Source organism: Ammospiza nelsoni, chromosome 3 (genome assembly GCF_027579445.1).
Source record: "Ammospiza nelsoni isolate bAmmNel1 chromosome 3, bAmmNel1.pri, whole genome shotgun sequence".
NCBI lineage: Eukaryota > Metazoa > Chordata > Aves > Passeriformes > Passerellidae > Ammospiza > Ammospiza nelsoni.
In genome coordinates, this window is record NC_080635.1 from 47,189,247 (window position 1) to 47,212,749 (window position 23,503).

At 40.5% G+C, this 23,503-nt stretch overlaps 1 protein-coding gene across 7 annotated transcripts in view; it reads right to left on the minus strand.

Annotated features, from left to right (window-relative positions):
- RGS7 (regulator of G protein signaling 7) overlaps nt 1–23,503 on the minus strand; it is a 249,872-nt gene that overhangs the window by 15,915 nt on the left and 210,454 nt on the right. For 4 of the 7 annotated variants that reach the window (XM_059468139.1, XM_059468135.1, XM_059468131.1 and 1 more), the window contains one exon: nt 19,392–20,059. The exons of 1 other annotated variant lie outside the window; for it this stretch is intronic. In XM_059468139.1, coding sequence (XP_059324122.1) covers nt 20,009–20,059 — 51 coding nt within the window. In that variant the 3' untranslated portion in view covers nt 19,392–20,008. Of the gene's footprint in view, nt 1–19,391; nt 20,060–23,503 lie in introns of those variants that run through there. 2 more of the 7 variants (XM_059468137.1, XM_059468133.1) reach the window with 1 other exon arrangement.

Consider the following 23,503-nt stretch of genomic DNA (forward strand, 5'->3'; position numbering starts at 1 on the left):
CCAGATGTTGCCCCTGTGGAGTGTTTAATAGGACGTGAAGTGCTGGTAGGCTAGGCCATAACCTCATGTCATCCATTCAGCAGGTCACATCAGGTCTTACCATCTTCTTCTAAATCAATACAGGATGACCTGACATAGCAACTTTCCTCATCTGCTGTTCTTTTTTCTCTTTATTTTACCAATACTGAGTAGAAAAATCGGAAGACAACAAAATAAATCCAAAGGAATGGGAGAAAAGAAGGAGATCAGAAAGCAAACTCCCAGAAACTTTTGTTAAAATCTCAGTTCGTGTTTTCCCCTTGTGTGCGCCGACAGCCCCGATCCAGCAGCTTGGTGCTGCCATCTGCTGTTGCTCCTGCTGCTCACGCTGCCCATGTTGAGCAAAAATAAATCAGCGTCATGAGTAAATAAAAGGTAAATCAAAAAGGAAATAGGTAAAGAGCCTAGAATGGGAAAATCTCAACCTTTAATTTTTGGCAGCATTTTCGAATCCTTGTGTAACGTTAGTAGTAATTCTTAGGGTCATCAAAAAGATGAGGCATGATCAACTCAACTTTTGGGAACATTTAGTCTGGAATTTCCTGTGGCTATTAGGTTGAGGACCTGATGCTCCACAGTATTTTTCATGGTTTAGATATTCGGTGCCACAGGTATTTGTTTTACAGAGCTGGCTTCCAAAATCAATTAAAACCAATCAAGGAACAAACTTGTTTTGATTAACACAGGGCACCTGTTAGATCACATTTGCAAAGATGAAAATTTCTGTCCGAAGGCTGGATACCCTCTGGGGCATCATCAGCTTTTAAGAACATTAACAAAATCCCTTTGTTCACCAGAAGGAATTCAGCTGGCATATGACTTGTCCCATCACCCCTCATTGGGCAGTCGGGTATCTTGCCAGGCTGTAGTTCTGCCACCATCTGGGTTAAAACACAACCCTGACAGGAATTTTGTTTTGGAGGTAGATATGAAAATGAGGAATGAACTTTTGTTGTGGAGGTTTCCTTACAGCACAAACAAATTTGAACTTTTTATAGAGTAAGAACATTGACATTGGGGATGTTGAAAATAAAAAACATTTTGCTGTTGTTACACAGACATCTATTTTTCCTTCCATACTTTTTTTTTGTGTGGAAACCTATTTACACTTCTCAGCCAAATCTTTACCAAAGATTTCAACAGGGCCAAGATTTCAGTCCTTGCCGGCCAGTGTTAGCACAAATGTGACGGCTGTTACTATGATTATATCTACGGAGAACTGGTACTTAGAGGAAATAACAGCTTACTGGCATCTCTTCCAGTGAAGTTTTTGAGATTCAAGTATCAAGAATGTAGACATGTATCGAGCTCACAGTGCCAGCACAAATAATCTCTTGACACATGACTGCAGCCACAGAAATCAGTGCCAGCACATCTCTCTCAAATTTGAAAGAATTGACCACTTCCTCTCACTGTTACAAAACCCTGTGCAGGAATGTAAAACAGATACTAGAGCACATGACAGCTCAGGAATGGATGTCTGTCACACCAAACTCTTGACAAATGTGTTTTTCATCACCTGGCTTCACCTTCTGTTATTCTAATAGCATCCTATGGAGTGGTATCCTGTGGAGTGGTATCTTGAAAGTACTGTAGAATCTCCTTGCCTGATACAGATAGCAGGAGTAAAGCAGGATTTAGTGTGGCAGAGGTTCTCCACTGTAATCCATAAAGCTGGAGCTTGGGAACTTAACAAGAGTTGTGCTGTAATTTCTGTCTCTGAGGAATGGTCTTTCTTACCTTTGCAGATCCATCTCCTTCGTCACTTACCTCTTCCAAAAATGCAAGGCTTTGAGAGTCCTTTGGCTGCAAGAAGAACAAGTATCTTTGCATCCTCTCAGGATGAAGTAGCTAGACTCAAAACAAGCATTTTCCCTGTGTGTGCTTTAGTGAAAAGATGCAAACAAGGTGAGAGAGCAGACTGGTGCTAACAGAACAGCAGACCTCATGCTCCAGGTGTGGTTAGTGCCAGTGGGACAGAATGGGCTCCCAGCCTGGGAACTGCCCAATCTTGGTAGGCACCCACCACTAAAGTTCTGAGACAGAAACTGTGCTGCCAAAGACTCAGTAGACCTAAACCCAAGTTTAGAAATCCTACTAATACACCCACAATTCATTTTAATCTCTTCCCTCTCCTCACTTCCCTCCTGTTCTTGTCGAGCCCAAATATCCACAGTTAAAGCAGGCATTTGGTATAATGCAAAATGTAAAGTGAATTGGCAACAGCATAAATCTGAAACGCAGATATTTGAAGATACATTTAGAGAGAGAAAACCGCTTTAATATATTTGAGTTGCAACTGGAACATGAGTGCACGTGGAAGAAACAGGACTTACAACTCATCTTACCAGACTTCCAGACCTGGAGCCAGCTGTGCTGGCAATAGCGCAGTAAGTGTCAGCCTGGGGCTGGAGCTCGTGTTCATGCCTCTGGGAGCAACGGGGAAATGAAAATCACCATGGCTGTGCTGGTGTGGATGTAACTCATGTGCACTTGATGAGTGCTTCACAGGGGAGCCAGAGAGAGCAGGCAAAGGTGCATGGCAACTGTGGCCAAACAGGGCTCTCCCTTCCAGGCCATGCACACTCCATTAGCCAAAGTAACCAGAAACAGGTGAGCTGGCCTTTGAAAATCAATAGTGTCACCATCCCCATGTCTTCCAGGGTACAAAGAGCACTTATAAAAACAGGTTTTACTGGATCATACTGCACAGTTCAGTTTACTTTTAAGTATCAAGGTCTTGTTTAAATGGTGCATATAACAATTAAAGAGAATTCAGTCATTACCAAATTTTAGTCTCATCTGACCTGAAAATTCTTATTCTAATACCTGCATTTTGGGTATAATTGTTGTCAAAATATCATCTTCTGAACATAGAAGCTTCAAAAGATTGAAACTGCTATTGTGACTATCCTGTATACAATGCAAAAAATATATTGTTACTGCAGAGGAAAATTACTTGTTACATGCTTCTCACATAGTATCTTTATTAAACATTTGGACAGATATGCATCCATTTCTTATATAAGTAATCTATGGATTCTTAGTGTGCAAATGCTGGTTGAAAGTTCACAACAGCAGGCTTTTCTGTGAACTTTCTGTATTTGTAAGTTCAGTCACTGAAATAAATCCTGAGCCTATTGCCTGCTTAGTAGCACTGTGGACTGTACCCCAGTGGCTAAAGCTTGGAGCTCTGCATCTGAATATTTCAAAACCTCTGACCAGCTTGCTTGGAGTTTGTTTTTCTTCCTAAATAATGCAAGTTGTTCTGGAAAGAACATATAATTGCAATTATCTGATAGTCAAATCCTTAGTCACTGGCATACCAATCTCCACTACCATTAATAGAGGTTTCATTGGAGCAAAGCTTATTGCAGCATTTTGTAGTTGTTAGAAAAAAAGTGTTCTTTGTGCGTGCTGTAGTTCAGAGCTGTAAGGTCTTTGTGAATGGTTACTCTCAAAGCGCTACAGAAGTTCCCCGGTTCAAGGTGGCTCCTGGCTCCTCGGAAAAAGGAATGTGGGCTTCCAGCCTGGGAGGAGAGAAATAAGTGAAAAAGGAGCATCCCTGGGCTAGGCAGGACAGGTCTGCTTAGTGCAGTTCTGCAGCCTGGACAGTCAGTGCTCAGCTGGTTCAGAAGGAAGAAAGGTGAGCGCTGACCCCAGAAAACACAGTGCGCATCCATGAATCCAAGGCATCAGTCTCAGTGAAAGCTCCTCCAGCCCTATTTGTCAGAGCAATAGGATTTTCAGATTATAAAACCAGGAGTCACTGTGTGGTCACCTAACCACATAATTTAGGACACAGGACATCCTTGAATTTCATCCAGTTTAAACTTGAGTAAATCTTTTAGATTTAAAAAACCCAACAACATCTATTCTTGATTTAAAAATTGCTAATGGTAGAAAAGCCACAATAATCTCTTGCAATCCACACCAGTAGCTAAGTATTTCCCTGGCGAAATGTGTAGCCTTTTCATCCTGTGTATTTGTCCAGCTCCAGCCACAAGGTCTTTTTATATCTTTTCTTGCTAGATTGGAAGAGCATTAGTCCTGAAGTAAATACTTACCATCTACAACCAAAATCCTTAAACTTTTTCTTGGCATGCTTAAATGATTGCACACCTACCACTTCTATCCAAAGATGCTTTCAAGCCTTTTAGTTGGTCTCAGAACAATCTTTAAGAGTGCCTGAAGCAAACGCCGTACTTCAGAGCTCAACACACATACAGAGGAAATCAGGACTTCATGCCAAAAATGCATATTCCCAGGGTTTACATTAGTTCCCAACCAGTTTTGTGCCTGGAGTTGACACCCAGTTTATGCCCTGGATATGAACCAGTTTATATATCCATATCCAGTTTAAGCCCATTGACCCCTGGTGATGCGTTCTCCCCACATACAGCTCATACAGCCCCTACAACTTGTCTCTCTGCACCTGACTTCACTTTTCTTCAGCAGATAAATAACAATTGTTCAGTCATACAACTTCACATTATCAAACACTTCAACTTTTTGCTTCTAAAGTTCCTTCAGTTCTCATTTTAGATGGAGGAATCTGGAAATCTTCGTAATGATTGTCATGTTTTCAGTGATGATTTTAATAGTAAAATTTGTACCATATTTTTTCAGGACACTGTCAGAAGCAAGGCTGCTCACTGCTGAACTGTTCAACTGCAGAAATATTAGCCAGTGTCATTGGTACTCTGCATACCTTCATTTCCCTGAAGTCACACATTATTATTCACTTCATGTCTAAGGTATTATATAAAGTTACTGTGCTGCATTTTCAGCTCAGAGAGGTCTCTCTCAAATAATGCAAGGAAGGGTAGCAAGTGCAAGTAATTTTCTGAGCTCCTGTCATGCTTTTCAGGTAAGAGGATCAAGTTATTAATTAATCAGCTCCATGAACTAATTAAAATAATATATTCTGCATGTACCAACTCATATAACATATATAGGTGAAATGAAAGCCACAGCAAATATAAATAAAATGTTCACAATAATTTAGTGACAGGCCATGAAAAAGACCCTGGGAGGAAAAGGGAAAAAAAATCTGTTGTGCCTTGCTTTATTCATAAAGATAAATTAACTTTCTTTCTGAAAATGGCTGATACTCAACCTTGGTTCTGCATGTCAGCTCCTCTTCTTTTCCCTCTTTGAAATGCTGAACATCTTTTGATATGTTTGGTAAGTCTCTATTAATCCATTCCTATCAGAGTGTTAAAACGACACGTATCATGGAGGAAAAAGTTGCATAGTTCTCCTTCCACATGGACCTCAGCAAAAAATAACCAGCTGCAAACAAGCAGGGATGCATATTTTCCATGATTCATTCTGCAGAACCCAACATAGGCTGTGGGACTGTTGTAAAGAACTTGAGCTTTCACAGAAAAAAAAATGCTACCAGGCGAGGTGGCCTGATGGTGAGGGAAGTCTTCCCAAAAAGGAACTGAACATGAATCAAGTCAGGATGACTCAGATTGTTTTTGTGATTCTGCAGAGAGAGACAATCTGAGATAATAGCTGGGTTGTGTGAACTATTGCTATAATTTATTACAATAAATTTCAAAATACAATGACTTACTATTGTGAATTGTTTTTTTATTTTCTCTCTATATATCAAAAGCACTGTAATATCTAGATTTCTAGCCCCTCTGAATGAATAAACACATATAAAAATATATATAGAAGTCCTCTGTATGCTTCATAGCAAATAGGCGAATTATCATCTTAACAAATATAGCAGCATCCCTTTTGTGTGCTCGGTGAAGTGCACTTTGATAAGAAGACAGTAATGCGTAGCAGGAAGATTGAGTTATGATGGGAGGTAGCTGGCCTTAGGACATCAAAGAATTTATAATTCTATCATTATATGTTGAATCTTGGAGCTTATGACAGAGCCTTCTAGGTGGTGGGTAAAAAAAAAGAATGACTGAAAAAATAAGCCTGGGCCTTTGCTTAAATACATACATTTGGTTTTTTGCTGCTTTGGATTCAAAGAAAGAAAGAAAAATGGTCTATTTGTGTTTCACAACAACAAGGGTACGGTAGGCATCTGTACAAGTAAAGGATATTTCTGTTGTTTGCGCGTTCTACATGCAGGTTAAGTAAATGGTTTTAATTTAACCAACCAGGTCCCATGACTCAAGGTGAGAAAAATTCTTCTTTAGTGCTGTTCTCCATCCTTTGCCAGAAAGCTGTTCCCAATTGAAACTATATTTATCTGTTATTTACCAGTTTAGTCAGCTGAGGACAAGTTGTTCTGAAAATGTTTGTCTAAATCGGCCAGCCATGCGTCAAGAAATAAAAGGAGAGGAGTGGAAAGAAAAACCAATATGGAAACACATCTGAAATTCCAGGGAAAACCTTTCTGTTGACTTTATCAGGACATAGCCAAGATCTGCAGTCAACAGAGAATTATGGCTATTAAAATAAGGGAAAGACACTAGAGACTGTAAAGAAAGAAAAGGCAGAAAAAGGAAAATAGAGGGAACTTCCTAGATTCCCATTAAAAAAAGGCAGGGTCAGGGAGAGGAAAATGGAGGTTCAGCTGCAAACAAGCAATGGAAAGGAAGGAAAACTGAGAAAGTAAATTAAAATATGTATGATCATTGATTTTAATGGATAAAGGTACCAGTCATTGACCTGGTTTCCAAATTTTCCTGAATAGGTGGTAGAGGCACAGGCTGGTTTCTCTATGGATAGGATATTGAAATAGCAGGAAAATTTAGAGAGATTGTTCATGTCTGAAGCTTTGGGAAGATCACATCTGGTAGTAAAGGAAAGATTTATAATCAATTTTAAATTGCTTGGAAATGATTGGGGAATTTTTGTTATATAATTATATTTGGGGTCCTCCCTCTTAGAGAATGTTTTAATTTGCGATTTTTACCCTGACAAAACAATTTTAGTAGATCACAGTGAGTGCAGCGAGTATGTGTCAGCAATGACCATGAAAGGACAAACACCACATAGGGAGCCTTATAGGATTCACGAAGAACAGAATTTAAGCTTAACCATGAAGAAAGCCAACTTGTTAAGAAATGTGTCTGAAACAAAATGACTAGTAAATCCTCCAAAAATCAGGCTTTGCGGGGGGAGTAAATGTGGAAGGCATATTGTCTTCTTAATCCAGAACAGACTGACGCATCTTTTGAAGAGCAAACTGAAATTCTTTCTAAACTATGAAATCTTGAAGGGAGACCAGGCATGAATTTACCAGCCAGTAAAAAGGTCCTTTAGCCGCTTTCCTCTTGTCCCAGCCAGACCTCCACATGCTGCTCCCTTGTCTGTTTTTTAAATAGTAACATCCAAATATGTAGCAAGTAGAGAGATTGGTGGATGACCAACAGATGGGTAGTTGGTAGATAGAGGCCACTTAGTTTGTTTCTTCCACAATTTTCTGCTTTGTCGTAGCTTTATTTCCCTTATCACATCTCCCCATCTGTCCTTTTTGAGTCGGCTTCCAGTGCTGAATGGTTTCCATTTTTAATATACCATACATACATAATTATATCTTTCCTTGTGGACATAGTCTAAGAGCTTGCAGTCTTGACAGCCACATTTTAAGTGATGGAAACATGTGCTGTCAATGCCCCAGCTAGTAGAAGAATGCAGGCCTCCAATATTTTCAGAGTTTACTACATAAGATGACCTTGTTAGCTCAGTCTTACGAACATGGATCATGACAGAGATGAGCCATCACAATAAATATCTGTCATATGATGCAGACCTAATTCTTCATGGCCACCACTTTCCTGCAGCACATTGAGGTACCAGTGTTCTCATGCACTGAAGGATCCTCCTCCCTTTTGTGTGTTTACCCATGTTGTGATGTGCCTCTTCCAAGCCCCCACTTGCTGCTGCCAATGCCCTCCTCAGGCTAAGGCCCCTCCTAGCACACAGGCACCAGTCTGGTTCTCCAGGAGAGCAGTGTATTGGTCTTTCCCCTTCCATGTACATAAAAAAGTACTCTTTGCACAAAACCAAAGACTAATTTTGTCAGACTAATTCTCCAGGTGCTTCAGGAATGCCATATGGAGAAACCAGCTGACAAAAGCAGCCATTGATGATGGACAAACTGGCACAAAACTGTTCCTTTTCCTAGAGTGGAACTGAATTCTCTAGCACACAACACCATTACCTCCCAGGCAGCAAAAGACCCATCTAGGATTGCACGAAATATCCCATAAAGCTTTATTACCAAGGGGAAAGAACAGTTGGTAGCACTGTCCCGCAGAGCTATGCTTCAAAAGCATCAGCCTGTAGTTCAAAACCTTTGAAGTTCTCTCGACATGGGCAGATCTTCCCTTCTTCATCAGCAGCTGAGCCAGGTTTTGAGCCAGCAGTGTTGCCAAACAAATTAGTACTAGTAGTAATAGTAGTGGTAATACTGCCCACCCCTTTCCATCACTGGAAGGGTTTGGAAAGCAATCTTCCAGCAGAGCTGTGCCTGTCGCACACAGAGCGGGCAGATGCAGAGAACATCTGTTTCAAAGGATGTGCCAGCAGGGCAGGCACTGTGACATCAAATGTCAGCGTACAAAAAGGCACCAGGAAACTTGCTGTAGGATCCTGTGGGGAGTGAACATTGTCCCTCCTGTGACCAGAGACAGGACTGTTCAGTCTGTGTCACAGAAGCAACATGCATCCTCCATCCTGGTGTTCCTTACTGCTTCACACACACTGCACCACAGTCATGTGCATTCACCTCTACAAATACCAGGTTGCCAGTGACCAATATGAGTTCTTTAAATCTTGGTGATGAATGGTTTTACATTCCCAAAGAGGAATGCTGTGTCTCACCACACATTTTTAATTGTCTTGTCTGTTTCTATAAAGCTGGGAGGATGGACTAACAAGAGTCACCTGGGTTGATTAAGGGCTTTGATTAAGCGCTCCTCAAACTCAGCTTAGAACTAGCTATTAGTACCCAAGCCAAATCTAAAAGCTGCCTATACAAGGTGCCTATACAAGCCAAGTTGGAGCAAAACAGAAGCACACAGGTTTCTCTGAGCTGAGATGCACCCTCCCCTCTCCCAGTTGAGCACAGCACTGTCTCAGGCACCACCAGCTCAGCAAGGATGCAGCCCCAGATGCCATGGTGGTGTGGAAGACAGCAGGGCATTTCTTAGTCTCTGATGCATCACGCAAGCTGGAGCCCAGAGACCAGCTCAGCTCAGAGCTATGGCGCATTACGAGAGCCTTCCTCGCTCCCCAGGGAAGCCAGCTCTGCTCCAAGCTGTGGGAAAACCACAACCAGACCCCATGTTTTAGGCTTTTACTGCCTGCCCAGCCACATCATCAGACTACCTCATTTTTAGCAAATGATCTAGACATCAGTGAATTCTCCAGATAATAAAAGACTATCCTTCAGCCTGCTACACCTCCTCTGAACGTGACCCCCCACCTAGACTGCAGCCCTTCAAGTTATCCTCCATTTGTTTGCTGGTGTGCTCCCTTAGATCTGCAGCTCGCTTTGATTATTTGCACATCTGGAAGTTGTCACATGCCTTTTCTGACCGTGACCATCTGAAATATTACCCAGCAGGACTTGAGGGGAGACACAGTAAGGAAACAAAAACATCCTACTTATAAGAACATGTGGCAGGAATTATCAAATGACACCATCCCAAAGGGTAGTGCCATATATCCAAGCAAAGACAAACTTCCTTTCCATCCCCTAAAGCCAGGACAATTTTTTCCCATAGTACTGACTGCAGAAATAAAACAATATTACATACAAATACCTAAAGTATTTTTCATTAAACATTATCTTATGAAGGTTAGTTGTCTATTTCTAATGGAGAGAAAGAATTTCTTTCATCCTCCAGCTTTCAAAACTGGAAAGCAGATCCTCCTCATACACAGAAAAACCTCCCCAAAATGGTTCAATGCCTGAGGTTGTTAGGGTGCCTACTTTGGTTTGCCTGTTTTCCACACAGGCAGAGGGCAGGTTCTTTGGTAAAGCTGGAATGGGATATATTAAAAAAAAAAAAAAAAAAAAAGAGATTAAAAAAGCTTGAAATACAGAATTACAGCTTCTCAGTAATCCCATCAGAGGCAGTAGGGGCTCTGGAGAAGAGGAGGAAAGACCAAAATCAATGAAACTGTGCAGGTGGAAGCCCAGGAAATCAAGCACAGCTTTTAGATTTGGTTTCTCATTCTTAACAAGATACAGAATTGAACAAATGAAAAATAAATGAAGCATGGAGAGCAATACAGACCATACTGCTGCAGTCTGGCAGCTGTTAACCAGTTATATTTTGGCCTTTGTCAAGAGGTTCTCCCTAAAATCAGAAAGCAATGGGTTTCCTTCTGAACAGCTTGTTTGCTTACAGATCATTGGTCCAAAATCTCATTCCTCTGGAGAAAAACAGGAACAACTATGTGCTCCCATGCATTGCTTCCAAACTCCCCTTCCTGTGGGCAGCCAGCTGGAAGAGGGGCAGTCTTTATTTGGGACATGATACTAGTAGAAGTAGAACTGGTTATTCCATCAGCCTCTGCATGTCTCCAGAGTCGAATCAGACCTTGATGTATTGGCTTTGCTCCGTAGCTGCCACCATTACTTCTTCCTTTGGGGGTGCTTCATATTTGGTTGCACAGCGCTCTGATTTTTTCTTCCTAAACCAAGCGCCACTGGCTGCTGAAGCAAATTTCTGACAAACCAAATATGTCTTGATAAAACTCCAACACCGTAGAAGGAGATCATGTAGTGCAGCATCGCTGGTTCCCAGGATCCTCTTAGAAGCAGATGGTGATGGTCTTCTCCGATGTAAGAAAAAAATCTTCCGGGGTGTCTCTGTTGGGTGTGACAGAAGGCGACTCCCGGCCAGGGGCGGGGCAGGGAGCGCTGGTCCCGCCGCTCCCCGGGTGCGCGCAGCGGGCGCGGTTCCTGCGCGCTCCCGCAGGGGTCACTGCAGCCCCGGCGGGCACGGAGCCGCAGAGCTCTCGGGGCTGGCGCCGAGGGAAGCTCGGAATCGCCGCTTCCAACATCGCCGCAGCGGAGGGTGCACAGGAGGAGCGGAATATCGGGTTTGTTTGTTTCCGATGGATATCGATCAGTTGTCAGCACGCACATCAGCAAGACTCAAACCGAAAATGTCAAATAGAAAAAAGAGGTGTATGATCACTTCAGGACTACGGGAGGGAAAAGGAAGGAAAAAAAAAATTACCAGGCTTTTGATAATATCTAACTAGTTTGCTCTACTGTGTTAAAGAAAACTGCTTTGACTTTTTTCTTTTGTTTCTGATTTTATGCTCTATTTAGTTTTCTCAAACAATGTGTTATAATGAATACCAAAATAGTCCCATCCAGTAAATTTCTCTAATGAGTATTTTTTGTAGCAAACATTACACAATTCATAGTAGTACCATTCAGATTACACATTTTTCCCTTGCAGGAAACTGCAGCAGCAGTGCAGCAGATCAGTGCTGATACACTGGCAATGCAGGTCCTACCATGTCAGTACCTGTAAAACAGAAAGTAGGACTATGCAGGGGATGGATGTGCTAAAAAAGCCATTTCTGCATTACACGAAGGACTGATGCTGACTGCTGCAGACAGATTTTCTCTGGTAGAGCTGCTGCTGCACGCACAAGATGGCAAGACCTCAGTAAGGAGGAGTAATGACCTCCATCCTGGTGCAGAAGCTCTCGGGATCTGAAAAGGATGAAGCTTCTCCAGGCAACATCAGTCGTCTTCACCACACTGGGCATGGAAAGGCTTTTTTCCTGTCTCTTCTTTCTTCCTTTCTATTTTCCTTTATTTTTTTTTTTCCTTTGCTATGCTATGAGGGTAACATGTTCAAAAATCTTTACTTAGATGTCCAATAAAAGCAGCTAGCTGGTTTTATTATTTTTATCACTCCCTCCTCTCTCTCATATTCCTTGAGGTCTTCTGGCCTGTAAACCTTTGCTTTTTCCTTTCTTATCAAAAGACACAAAATAATCAAAGCCACTCCACCTAGTCCGTGGTTTCTGTGGAAAGAGGTTGTCTTCAAAAGCTTTTCTAGAGACCTAAAGGTGCATTCCCAGCACATCCTGTGGTCTGGGGTGAAAAAAGAAGCAGGAGAAATCCAAACCATCTTTCAAAAAAAACCCAAATCCACCCTACTAGCCCACTCTACTGTACCAAAGGGATTCCCCCACTGACATCCAGCTAGCAAGCACAATTTTAGGAATAAAGAGTAACTGCATTTTAAAGCCAGTCTGAAAAGTTTCACATCTCTGATTTCAGTGGAAGTATGCTTTGGGGCAGGAATAACCAGCACTCCTTGCAGATGGGATCCCGGAGTACAGTTTTAATACAGCAATGAGGTTTGAGAAAATATTTTTCTGTTGTTCCACTTATCTATGACCAGCAGCAGAAGAGAGATCTGAAAATCCTATCTTACATGCTTGCTTCTTAGTTGGTTGGAGGATGAGATGTGTCTCTTTTTTTTCCCAATACCACAAGTATACAGAAAAGGTAGATGATATGGGTCGGTTCAATGGGAATTGCACTGGGAAGAAACCCTTTGGAACATAGTGGAAGTCTAATATTTCAATTTTCTCATTACGGGGAAAAAATAAAGATGGAAGTGAAAATTCCCCTCTGCACACAAATGCTCTCCCACACTGGTGGGAGAGCAGCTTCAGCTACTCCCTTATAGCTGGGGTCTCCCACACTGTCAGAAAAGGATTAGGAAAACAGCTGAGAAGGAAATAAAGGAAAGAGAGAAAGTCAAGAAAGATTGCTAGTCAAGAAAGGTTGCTGAACTAATTCAGAAGGGGTGGACAAAGCAGAAATGGAGTCACCCAAAATTACTTAAGAATTAAAAACTTAACAGTTCCCTAACAACAACTTTGTGGAAACCAATTCTCTCATTAGTTGAGTGCTTCTATCTAAATGTCTGAACTCTATCAGCAGTTTACTCTATCCATTGATGAAATTCCACATTTGTGCCTCCTCCCCCAAAACATTTTATCTGTGATTTAGGCACAACATGAGTTTCCACAGACCTGTTCACTAGAGCTACCGCCCAGACCAGTATGGACCAGGACTTAGAAATATTTCCTAGTCTTGGGCTTTAATCTTCATTGCTGCCTCCCACATACACTTTCTTTGATAACAGATAGAGACATTCTGCATCACTCTGTGGACACCCTCACCTCACTCTTATCATGGAAGAACCTCAAGCTCCTTACTTACTCCAAATTGTGATGCTGGGAATGAAAGGCCCAAGTACTCACCCCCTCCCTTCCAGCAGTCCCGGGCTCCAGAGGAGTCACACTTTTTGTCCATCTCCATTCACCTAAGCAAAGGAACAGCTGAGCTCCCTGGAATCTCTTGAGGCTCCCAGAGACACCTCCCCAGCATTAGTGGGCACCATAAGACCATGTAGGGGAGATCAAATAGAGCAAGAATCAGAGGAACAAAGGAAAAAAAAAAAACATAAAAGATGAAGAATCCTAAAAAAAAAGACATTACCGATGGGGAGGGGGAGAGAAGAAAGAGAATCTGAAAGAAAAGTTTTCTAAAGAACAGTGCATCAAAAGTGATGAACTCAAAAAAAGTTCATAGATTTTAGGTTATACATTCCTCTCAGCTAAAAAGGTAGAAAAGTAAGTCACATTAAATATGTCATTGCCACTCATCTTTTAAAAATGGAAGTGGTACAGAAATAAAAAGGTGGATAGAACAGATAATGTGCATAATGAAATGCCTCATTTATGTGATACCCACACTGAAGGAGCAGGTGCCAGGTTAAAAGGAAGGGTGGGAAATAGTAAGTACCCCCTTTGAAAGATGACATCTGTGATGAATCTAACAAGATATTTCAAAATCCAGTCAAATCAAAAAGAAAGCCAATGAAGGCAAATGCAGCAGATATATTTTGGGAGCAAAGTACAATAAAAATTGTGCAAATGCCACTAACAAGGTAACATTTACCATCGTGTCTTAATATTGTTTGATATTTACTGTCCATGTCCACACTTGTAAATAAGGACTATCATCTAGCATTTGAGCAGGTTCTCCGAGTTTATTATCTGGACAATTTTTTCTTTGCAATTTACACATACAGATCCCTCACAGCAAATAGTGATGATGGTAGTCATTCTAATTCAAGTGTTTGTGTTAAAGAACCAGGCCAGCAGATTCCTCACTCTCACATAAAGATACCACCAGAAAAAAGGACTGCTAGTGCTGCACAGGTGGAATAAAAAATAATAATGAAGAAAAAAGATCTTGGGAAAAGAGAAAGATGGTCTGAAAAAAGATGATGCTGTTCAAGAGACAACTCAAGGCACCTCACTGACCCAAGAGGAGTCAGCTGTACACAAAGGGGAGCAACCATCTATGCTAGACTGCACAGGATCTGGGCATCACTGTGCCACATAAACTGTCAAAGTTCAGTAGAGGCAATCTACTGCAAAATGGGCAACTCCTGTAGGTGTGTGTATGGGCAGAAGTACAACAACAATCCTCTGACCTCCTCCTGTAAAACCCTGGTGGGAGTCCTGCAAGAATCATCTCCAAGAAATTCGTAAGAACCCCTGGCCCAGAGGAGAATAATAAAATCACTCAACACTTCAGAACAAATCAGTGAGAAAACCAAAGGAGGCTGTGATGTTGCAATATCCATTTATGTTAGGAACATATTATTGTAGTGAGTGCAGCAGCCTGGTCAAAAATAAAGGGATAAATCAAAGCAAGGAAGATTCTTTTTAGATATTAGGGAAACAAAATTTTGTTGTTTCAGAGATAATGATTGCCTGGAGAGACTCTGCACCCCTCAAGTTGATGTATATACAAACAAAACGCTTTCAATTGTACTTTCAATACCACTTGAGGACTCCACAGTCAGCAACAGCATGAGGAGGGGAATCCACCCTCAGAGAACTCATCCTCTGTTCCCCTTCACCTCTTTAATATTGGAACTTCAGCATATCTTCAATTCACAGGAGAATAAAGCAATCTGTTCATCACAGTCAGATCAAAAGGCAGACTGGTGTGAGTCACAATCACTTAGCAACTTGCTTAAATGAATTGTGGACACAGAACATGTTTAAATAATTTGCTGATAATTTCCCTTGAACATGTTGGGATTAAAACCTTACTTTTTTAAAATCTCTGTGGCTATTAAAATTCTTTTAGCAAAATTCCTATGTTTTATGGCCCTGTTATTATAAGTCCAGTATTACGCACCTACTAAAATAGGGGCAGTGTTAGTTCTATGCATGATGTCTTTAGCTAGAAAAGACAAAAACCATGTCAGTTTCAAAACCTAAATTCAAATTATTTATTTTTATGCATGCTGTTATTCACCATGCATAAAAATAAATAATTGTAAGAGTTTCAAATAAACCTCTGGCTTTTCCAACTCCTAGTTCGTTACACACCATAAACAGCCTCTCCTGACTAAGATTACCTGTTTTGGCTTTAATTTTTTTTTCTTAAAAAAACACCCTAAATTAATTCCTACAAATCTTGATTTCTGGAACTGGTTGTTGCCCTCCTTATTTTTATTTCTTAGGAGACTATCTGGTAATTATATCTTGTGAAATTTGTAAAAGGCAACCTCAGATATTTTATTATTATTCAGTATTGCTTTCTAGATGAAAAAAATGTTGTTGTTGGGTTTTAAGGTGCCAGTCACAGCTGATCTTGCCTGATTTTTCAGGTTTTAATTCCAGCTCAGCATGGCTGTGGCCAGCAGGCTGGCAATTCACCAGCTGCATTCTGCCTCTCTTGCTCCTAATTATTCAGCTCTCCAGTTCTCCTCCCTTGTTGGTTCTGTTCTGGTCACCACAATTAATTTTCATTTTTTAGTCCTGTGTTCACCTTCAACTCATTAGTTTTTGGCAGGTCTCCACTACTGTTTTGGCTCAGCTTTTTGCAATTTAACTCATCACTATTGTAAGCCCCTTTTTCTCCCCCTTTGCTTTTCTAGGTTGAAGGACTGTTTTTTACTAGCTTCTTACAGAAGAATGGGTGAATATTTTACTGTTGTCAGGTAGGTGCCAGGGCATCTTCTCCCTCTCCCACCAGGCATTTTCCTTCACAGCCTGACCTGGGAGCACAAAACTATCTGAAGTGTGTAGCAGCACCATCAAACGCTTCATCATGTAGGCTTTAGAGCTGTTTTATGTACAAGGATTGGGGAATTGGATGAAATTATGTTCAAAGTCTGGGGAAAGAAGCTGAAGAACCCCAACTCTCAGATGAAAGATTCAAGCTCCAACCAGTTGTTTTAAGCACAATTACAATTAATATCTCACATGGGGGTTTTAAGCTTCCTGGGCAGAGCCAGGAGGCACTGACTGATGGCTTTTCCCTAGAAGACAAGAAATATGGTTCCTTCAGAGTGATTTTCTCTCTTGGTCCATTTTTCCTCAGCAGATTTGTGGCCTCACTGACATTCTGAATCGGTAAATTGCTGCGTAACCAAAGTCATGCTGCAACTGTTCAGTTATTGTACAAACATGCCTTTATCTGAGATAATCTTAATTCTTGAAGTGAATCTTTGTATAAATTTCAAAACACAAATTTAGCTTTTCTCTGTGGGGAAGCAAAAGGAAGTCTGTGCCTGCTTGGAGTTTCCAGTCCCAGTATTGTTTCACTCACTGCCTGATGACAGTGATGAGGTGAAGTACCAGAAGATTGTAGACAAACCTTTTAAAAATCCTCTAGTAGTAGGATTGATTGTGTTTGGGCCAAGTTCACTCATATGTAACAGTGGAGTTTTATCACTTGGAGCAAGCTCAAATGAAACCTTAACACAGCTCCCTGACTACTTTGACATCCTTATTAGTAATGCCTGCTTTTACTTTAGAGACATCATGTTAAATCCTATGCAAATACAGGGAGAGACAGCCATTCAATACAGGCTTCATATTTCTTGAAAGGAAATGTCCTGGATTTGGCTAGGATAGATTTCATTTTCTTCCTAGTAGCTGGTGCAGTGCTGTGGTTTGCATTTAGCATGAGAATACTGTTGGTAAGACACCAATGCTTTTGGCGTTGTGGAGCAGGTCCTACCCTAAGGGAAGGACTTTCCAGTTTCCCATGTTCTGCCAGGGAGCACAAGAAGCTGAGAGGGAACATCCAGAGGATGGCTGATCTGACCTGGCCAAAGGGATATTCCATACCATGGAACACCATGCTCAGTACAGAAACTGGGGGAGTTGGTCAAGAGGAGCTGATCGCTGCTCAGGGGGCTGAGCATTGATCAGTGGGTTGTGAGCAATTGCATTGTGCATAATTTGTCTGTCTTGGGTGGAGGATTTTATTCCTTCCTCTCTTGCTCTCATTTTCATTAAGATTACTGTTATTATTAACATAAATTATTCCAATTATTAATTTTTCTTATATTAACCCCTGAGTTTTACTTTTTCCTGTTTTTCTCCCAGTCCCACTGGAGGTAGAGGAGAGTGAACAAGCAGCTGCAGGGTACTTAGTTGCCAGATAGAGTTAAACGATCAGGAAAAAAACTAGAATAAGTACAGAATGGGTTCAGGAGTACCAATGCTCCGTGACTTTTTATAGACCAGTTGGTGTTGCAAAGTGATTTGAAAAAAAAAAAAAGAAAATATTTCTTAGGGTGAAGCTGCATGGAATGCCTAATGTTTGCAATTGAAACATTAGGTATTTGAAGCCAGTGATTCTTTGAAGCAGACAGCGGTATCTAATTAGTTAACAACTAAGGCAAAGGAGGCAATATATGCAATTGGTGGCAGCAGGAGTTTGGAAATAAATATCTCTATTTGGCAGTGAGAAGTGAAGCAGAGCTCAGATTTCTGTGGATTGCCTGGCCCCAAGCTCATGTCTCAGAGCTCACATTTCTGTGGTAAAATTAAATCTCAGTTTAAGATCTGTGATTCACTGCAGCTACTTACTAAAATTCATCTGATCTCCCTATGCTGTGAATATTTTGAGTTGACCTGTATAGAGCTCTTGCTAAGATCTTGATAGGACCCAGCTCTGATTGGGTATTTCTATAAAGGCTTACTAGAATTGTGCTAACAAAAACAGAGACACTTTAAAGCAGTAATTGTCATCCTAGCTAGAAACCAGAAACACAGTGGCATATGAAAACAATGAACAAACAGAAACCCCAAACCTCAAAAATCCTCAACTGAGCAGATTATAGGGAACAGCCATTCATGGATTTGTAATACATTTTGTACTGGGTTCACTCAGACTGCCTCTTTAAAGATGCTGCATTCCTGGTTGTGGCTGCACCAGGCTACTGACAGAGCTGAGTGCTCCCTGCAGAAGGCAGCCCAGCTCCCTTCTGCCCAGAGCTGCTGTGTGCAACAGTGCTGTCCCTAATGGCACCAGCGCAGGTGGTTTTCCAATGCTCAATGAGATGTCTCTGGTATTAAGGCATTCAAGTTGATTGTCTCCTTTTATCTATGACCATCCCACTTTGTGTGTGCATGTTTAGGACTTTGAAACAAGATTCTGAATATCAAACCAAAGTCAGCATGACAGATGGTAGTAAAGTTGGCTGTCCTGAGTCTATTCTGTGCATTGCTAAAAAGGCTTGTTTGTCATGTGCACACTACCATGCCCTGGAGGTATCAGCATTTTGTCATTTGACTTAGTTCCCATCCTTTTTTTTCTGCTCTGAGATTCTGCCTCACTATCCTTATATCACCTCTATCAGCTGACAGTGTTGTTTCTTAGGCCAAGCAGATTTCTGGTTCCAGCTCAGATATAGCTTCAGGAGCTCCATGTCTACTGTCTCACAGGCAACATCAACACACGCTCATAAATCTGTCAACAGGTCTGTGAGTAAGCTCAGTAGTGGACACACAACAGCATCCCCAAACAGAGCCCTGGAATTAAAATGACAGCTTGCTCCTGCGTTCCTACCGGAGCTTGACTGCACAGACCACTCCCAAAGCACCACCTTTTCCGCTTGAAATGCTGCCTTGCGTCGCAAGTGACGGCAAGGAGAAAGAAGCACTGTCCTTCCTATTTAGCACGTGCAGCCTGCTGTTCTCAGGCAGCTTTGCCCATGTCCATTGCTAAGGAAGTGCAGTCCAGTCCATGGGCCCCAGGGCAGCGGCTGAGTCGCCGCTCGGGCCACGCTGTTACACAGCAGTGGGGCCTGCCTTAAAGAAAGGTTTGCTTATGCCATGGTGAGCAAGCGGGAAAGGTCTCTCTGCTGCTAGCTCGATAAAAAGAAAAGAAAAAGTAAATGATTATCAATAAAGTGTGTTTGATTAGGTGTCACTGAGAGAAAGAAAATGCCATTTCATGTCACTTTTTAGAAAGCACAAGGTGTGTAACTTTTGGGGATCATTTTGCTCTTGACTAATCTTCAGATTCAATATTAAAATCTCAAACTTCCCAAAGGAAAGAGATTCTGCATCTTTTAATGAAAGATAAAACAACAATATAAACATACACAAATTTACAGAGAAAGGATCAACTTTAATACATCTGGAGTAAAAGGTGTTCTTTTTTTAAATATGGTATAAAAATAAATGCAAGAAACATTAACAGAGAATATACAGACAACAGACAAAGACACAGGCTTTCTTTCTCAATGTGAATACATCAGTGAAATGAAACCTTCTGTGCTAATTTATTGTGCAATAAATGTGATGCCATATGTATATTTATTAATATATGCATTTTTTACATTTCTTCCAGTTTTTGATTGACGTATTTTTTTAATAAACTGTGCCTAGCAGAAGCTTTTTTTTCACTGTACTTGAGCTTGCAGAAAATAAAAAGACACAGATCCAGCTTGATATGAAGGAGGAAGTGAGCAGACAGTTTTCGAAATGGAGGCATCGAAAGGCTAGAGAGTCCCTCGGAGTCTGTAATGCCTTAGTATACACAAAAGAAAACAAGTCAGGTCCTTGCTCATGCAACATCTTGTTCTACTGTCCTCTGAGTCAGGCAATCAGTGAGCTACAAAGTATGTATAATGATTTGAGTCTGCTTCCATGCTACAAGGTGATCCTTTTAGTAGGACTGCACTAGACTGGTTAACCTCTTTGATGTGAGCGATTTCCCCTGAGGAAAAGATAAAAACAAAAAACAAAAACAGAAAACAGAGGCATGATCACTGCAAACCTGTTCATCAGCAACCACTCAGTGTTGCCACATCACTCTCAAATAACTAGGGGCACCAACTGGAGTCTGTCAAATCTTAAACCACAGGAAGTCCTTACACTTAAGCACCTGCACTGCCAGCCAGCCAGATTGTTTCACAGAATAGACCAGCAAATTTAAAGGCCATTTTTGAACAAGATTGGTTTTGGCTGATGAGAAATTGATGCTGAAGTTTTTGCTATCAGTCACACCCAGAACTTGAAGGCTACCACAAGCAGGAGTGCATTGTGCTGCAAAGATGAATGTGCAAACTGCAGTAGCTCTGTCACAGAGGACAAAAAAGCTACTTTTGAGTTAGGGTAAGAAAGTAAGAGGCAGATTGCATATAGGTAGGAAAGCAGCTTTTCCATGAACACAGTTATAGCTTTGTTGAGACCATATTTACTATATATAAGGAATTTTGGCCAGGTATATTACATGTGACCGCATAACACTGCTTTGAAGGTGTTGGATTTCCAAATTGTTGTTTTCCTCATCATTTCTCCTGTTGCAAGGATGTGGTTTCAATTGTTTAACAAGTTCTTTTAATAAGGTGTAATGACTGTCCCACAAGAGCTAGGTCTACAGCATGAAGAAGATGGTGCAAGGTATGTCACTCTGGTATACTTCAGGCAGATTTGAGCTTTATCTGAGCCAGACAGAAACCACAGAACAGGAATTAGCTCTCCTACGGCCACATAAAAGGAGTTAGCTCTCCAAGTGCCATCCTGCTGTGGCTCTGATCCAACAGAGGCAGAGCTGGCACAGCAAGCTGACATCACAGGCATACCCTGACAATGTAACACAAATATATCATAAAACATTAAATAGAAAATGGCTCTAACTCACCAGTTAGATATTTAATACTTACATTTATTATATTGTTCACTTTAAGTGCCCAATTCAGAAATATCAAACTGGTTTCAGGGAGAATACAGTGAAAAATACTGTAACTATGGAGAGATGCTTCATTTTCTGCAGTAAATGAACATATTCTGCCATATCAATAAATTGTTAAGCCATCTGCAGTATTATAACTCAGTGGAATTACACAATTTAATGTCTATTGTCATTATCAATTAAATTTAAGCTCACAGGGATCTGTTAGTGGGTCTTGAGCATTCGCTCAAATGCAATCTATCAGAGTGGGTCCTCATAAAAGGAAGAATAACTATTTTATTCTTTATACTGTGAAATACAAGTTGAACAAATTAGGATTAATACTTCCCTTACAACATAATTTGAAAGGGAACTTATGATTTGCACTGTTGGGTTAGACTGGTCATCCATCAGGTTCCCCATATCACCTGACAGTATTATTACCTACTTCTTTGAAAGATGGAAAGTCTCCTTCCTGGCACTCTGTCTTCCCTGTATCTGCCACTTTCTATGTACATTAAATTCACACCTTCTTGATAGTTTCTAACCCTTAAATTATGTTCTCCTCTAATGCAGCAGGTAAGCTGTTATAGTAAGACATCTTTTCTTTTTCAAATAGTCAAAAGAGCCTCAGCAGCAGTGTGGCCTTGGAACACAATTTAAAACATTAAAAGCATTTCTGAGATTAACATTTTGTTTGACAATTTTGTTAGACAATTCAAGACTTTTGGTGCTACACATAATCTCAGAAAATATTGAACATATGCTTATCTTTGCTTTTCATTAGGTTATTTGCACTTAAGTTCACAGGTGTACAAGTCCAGTTACTTTCTGTAAACATGTATGAGTTCCCTTTAGTACTGAACTGCATAACCCACTTAATTAAAATATTAAAACCAGGAGCTCTCTATTAGTTACAATTTGCTCAATACTACACTGGAAAGCTGCATAAATGCTTATTGTGGTATAAAATCTGTGAAATAATTTTTTATTATTATTTGTAACAACTATTTAGGAGTTTCAAAATTTCTGGAATTTCTAGATGGACCATAAACAAATTCTAGCATCTCAGGAATGAATTATGTTGTCACATAAAATAGGAAGTCTTGACATAAAATCAGGCCAAAAGGTAGTTATTAGTTGATGTCATTTGCGTGATCGTTTTCTACATATTGTTTGAATTTCCCCTTAGAGACACAGTAAGATATCATGACAATTTTTTTCTGTGTTCCACATAACTTGCTCCCTGGATATTGCTGATCTTTGGATATTTTTTCTCCAAAGCCCTACAGTGATCACTGGATCACTGGATGATGGCCCCTTCCTTCAACTCCCCTCCCTGCCTCAGAGAAACTTCCATCTGAACAACAACAGCAACAACAAATGGCCTTTTTCCATGCCTTAGAAGTTCTAATTTTTCACAAAGTTGGAAAAGTGACAGCTTAGAAGATATACCCTCCTTAAGAGATCTTCTTAAATGCTTATTCTGAATAATATTAAGTTTTCTGATTAGGAAAATAAGCTTTTAATACACAGGCCCAGATACAGAATTATCACATCTTCTTATTAGATCTGCAGGGACTTCTTATTTTCCACTTTACAAAATATTCCTTTCAAACTCTGTTCCAGAGTATACTTTTAGTTTAGCTCTCTGTGGTAGAGTTTCATAATTACTGCTTCTAGGAGATTTCCAGATTTACTTAATTTACAGACTGATGTAAGGATCATCCATTGTGGGTCATAATTTAAGAGCTCAGCCTAACTATTTCTTTCAAATACAATGTTAATAGCATTTCTATAAGACTGATTTTGATTTGGGAACCTGCATCTAACATGGCAGTTTTCAGAGCTGTAGCATATGAAGATGTTTCCTGCCCTAATGAGATTAAAGAAAATTGGGGGAGGGACGAATCAGAAGTAGTAAATGTTTATCTGAACAATGAAGAGGAGATCCTTAATATTTTCAATATATTCTTGCCATCAACATTTAGAAGCATATGGCTAAATTCTAAAGATGATTAGGATTTTTTTGGCTATATTAGTGCACTTTGGACAACTATTTAGGAATTTTACTAATAATGCAGATGCCTAAATGGAATCCTGCACACATACCCTGACAAGGGAGTCAGAGTACAAGAAGGCAGCACAGCCCATGGAAGTACAAAAATCAATTGGCCTCAGCATTCAGTCCCTATTTGAGCATACTAACTGCTTGACATGGAGTTTTCAGCTTTACTTCTAGCAAATTTAGGGGGCAAAATTGTAAAGCTATATACAGATGCTGCTAAATACAGCTGTGCTGACTGACCCATTTATGCAGCATGACCCTAACACCTCAAATGATCCAGGAAAAAAGTCAGCAACAACCTCCTTACACATCTGGCTTAAAAGAAATCAATATGAAATGTCTACAGACACTGGAGTTCCAATGTATGGTAGAGAAAGATCAGGTATTTTCCTTCTAGAAGATTAATTATCTTCCTTTCT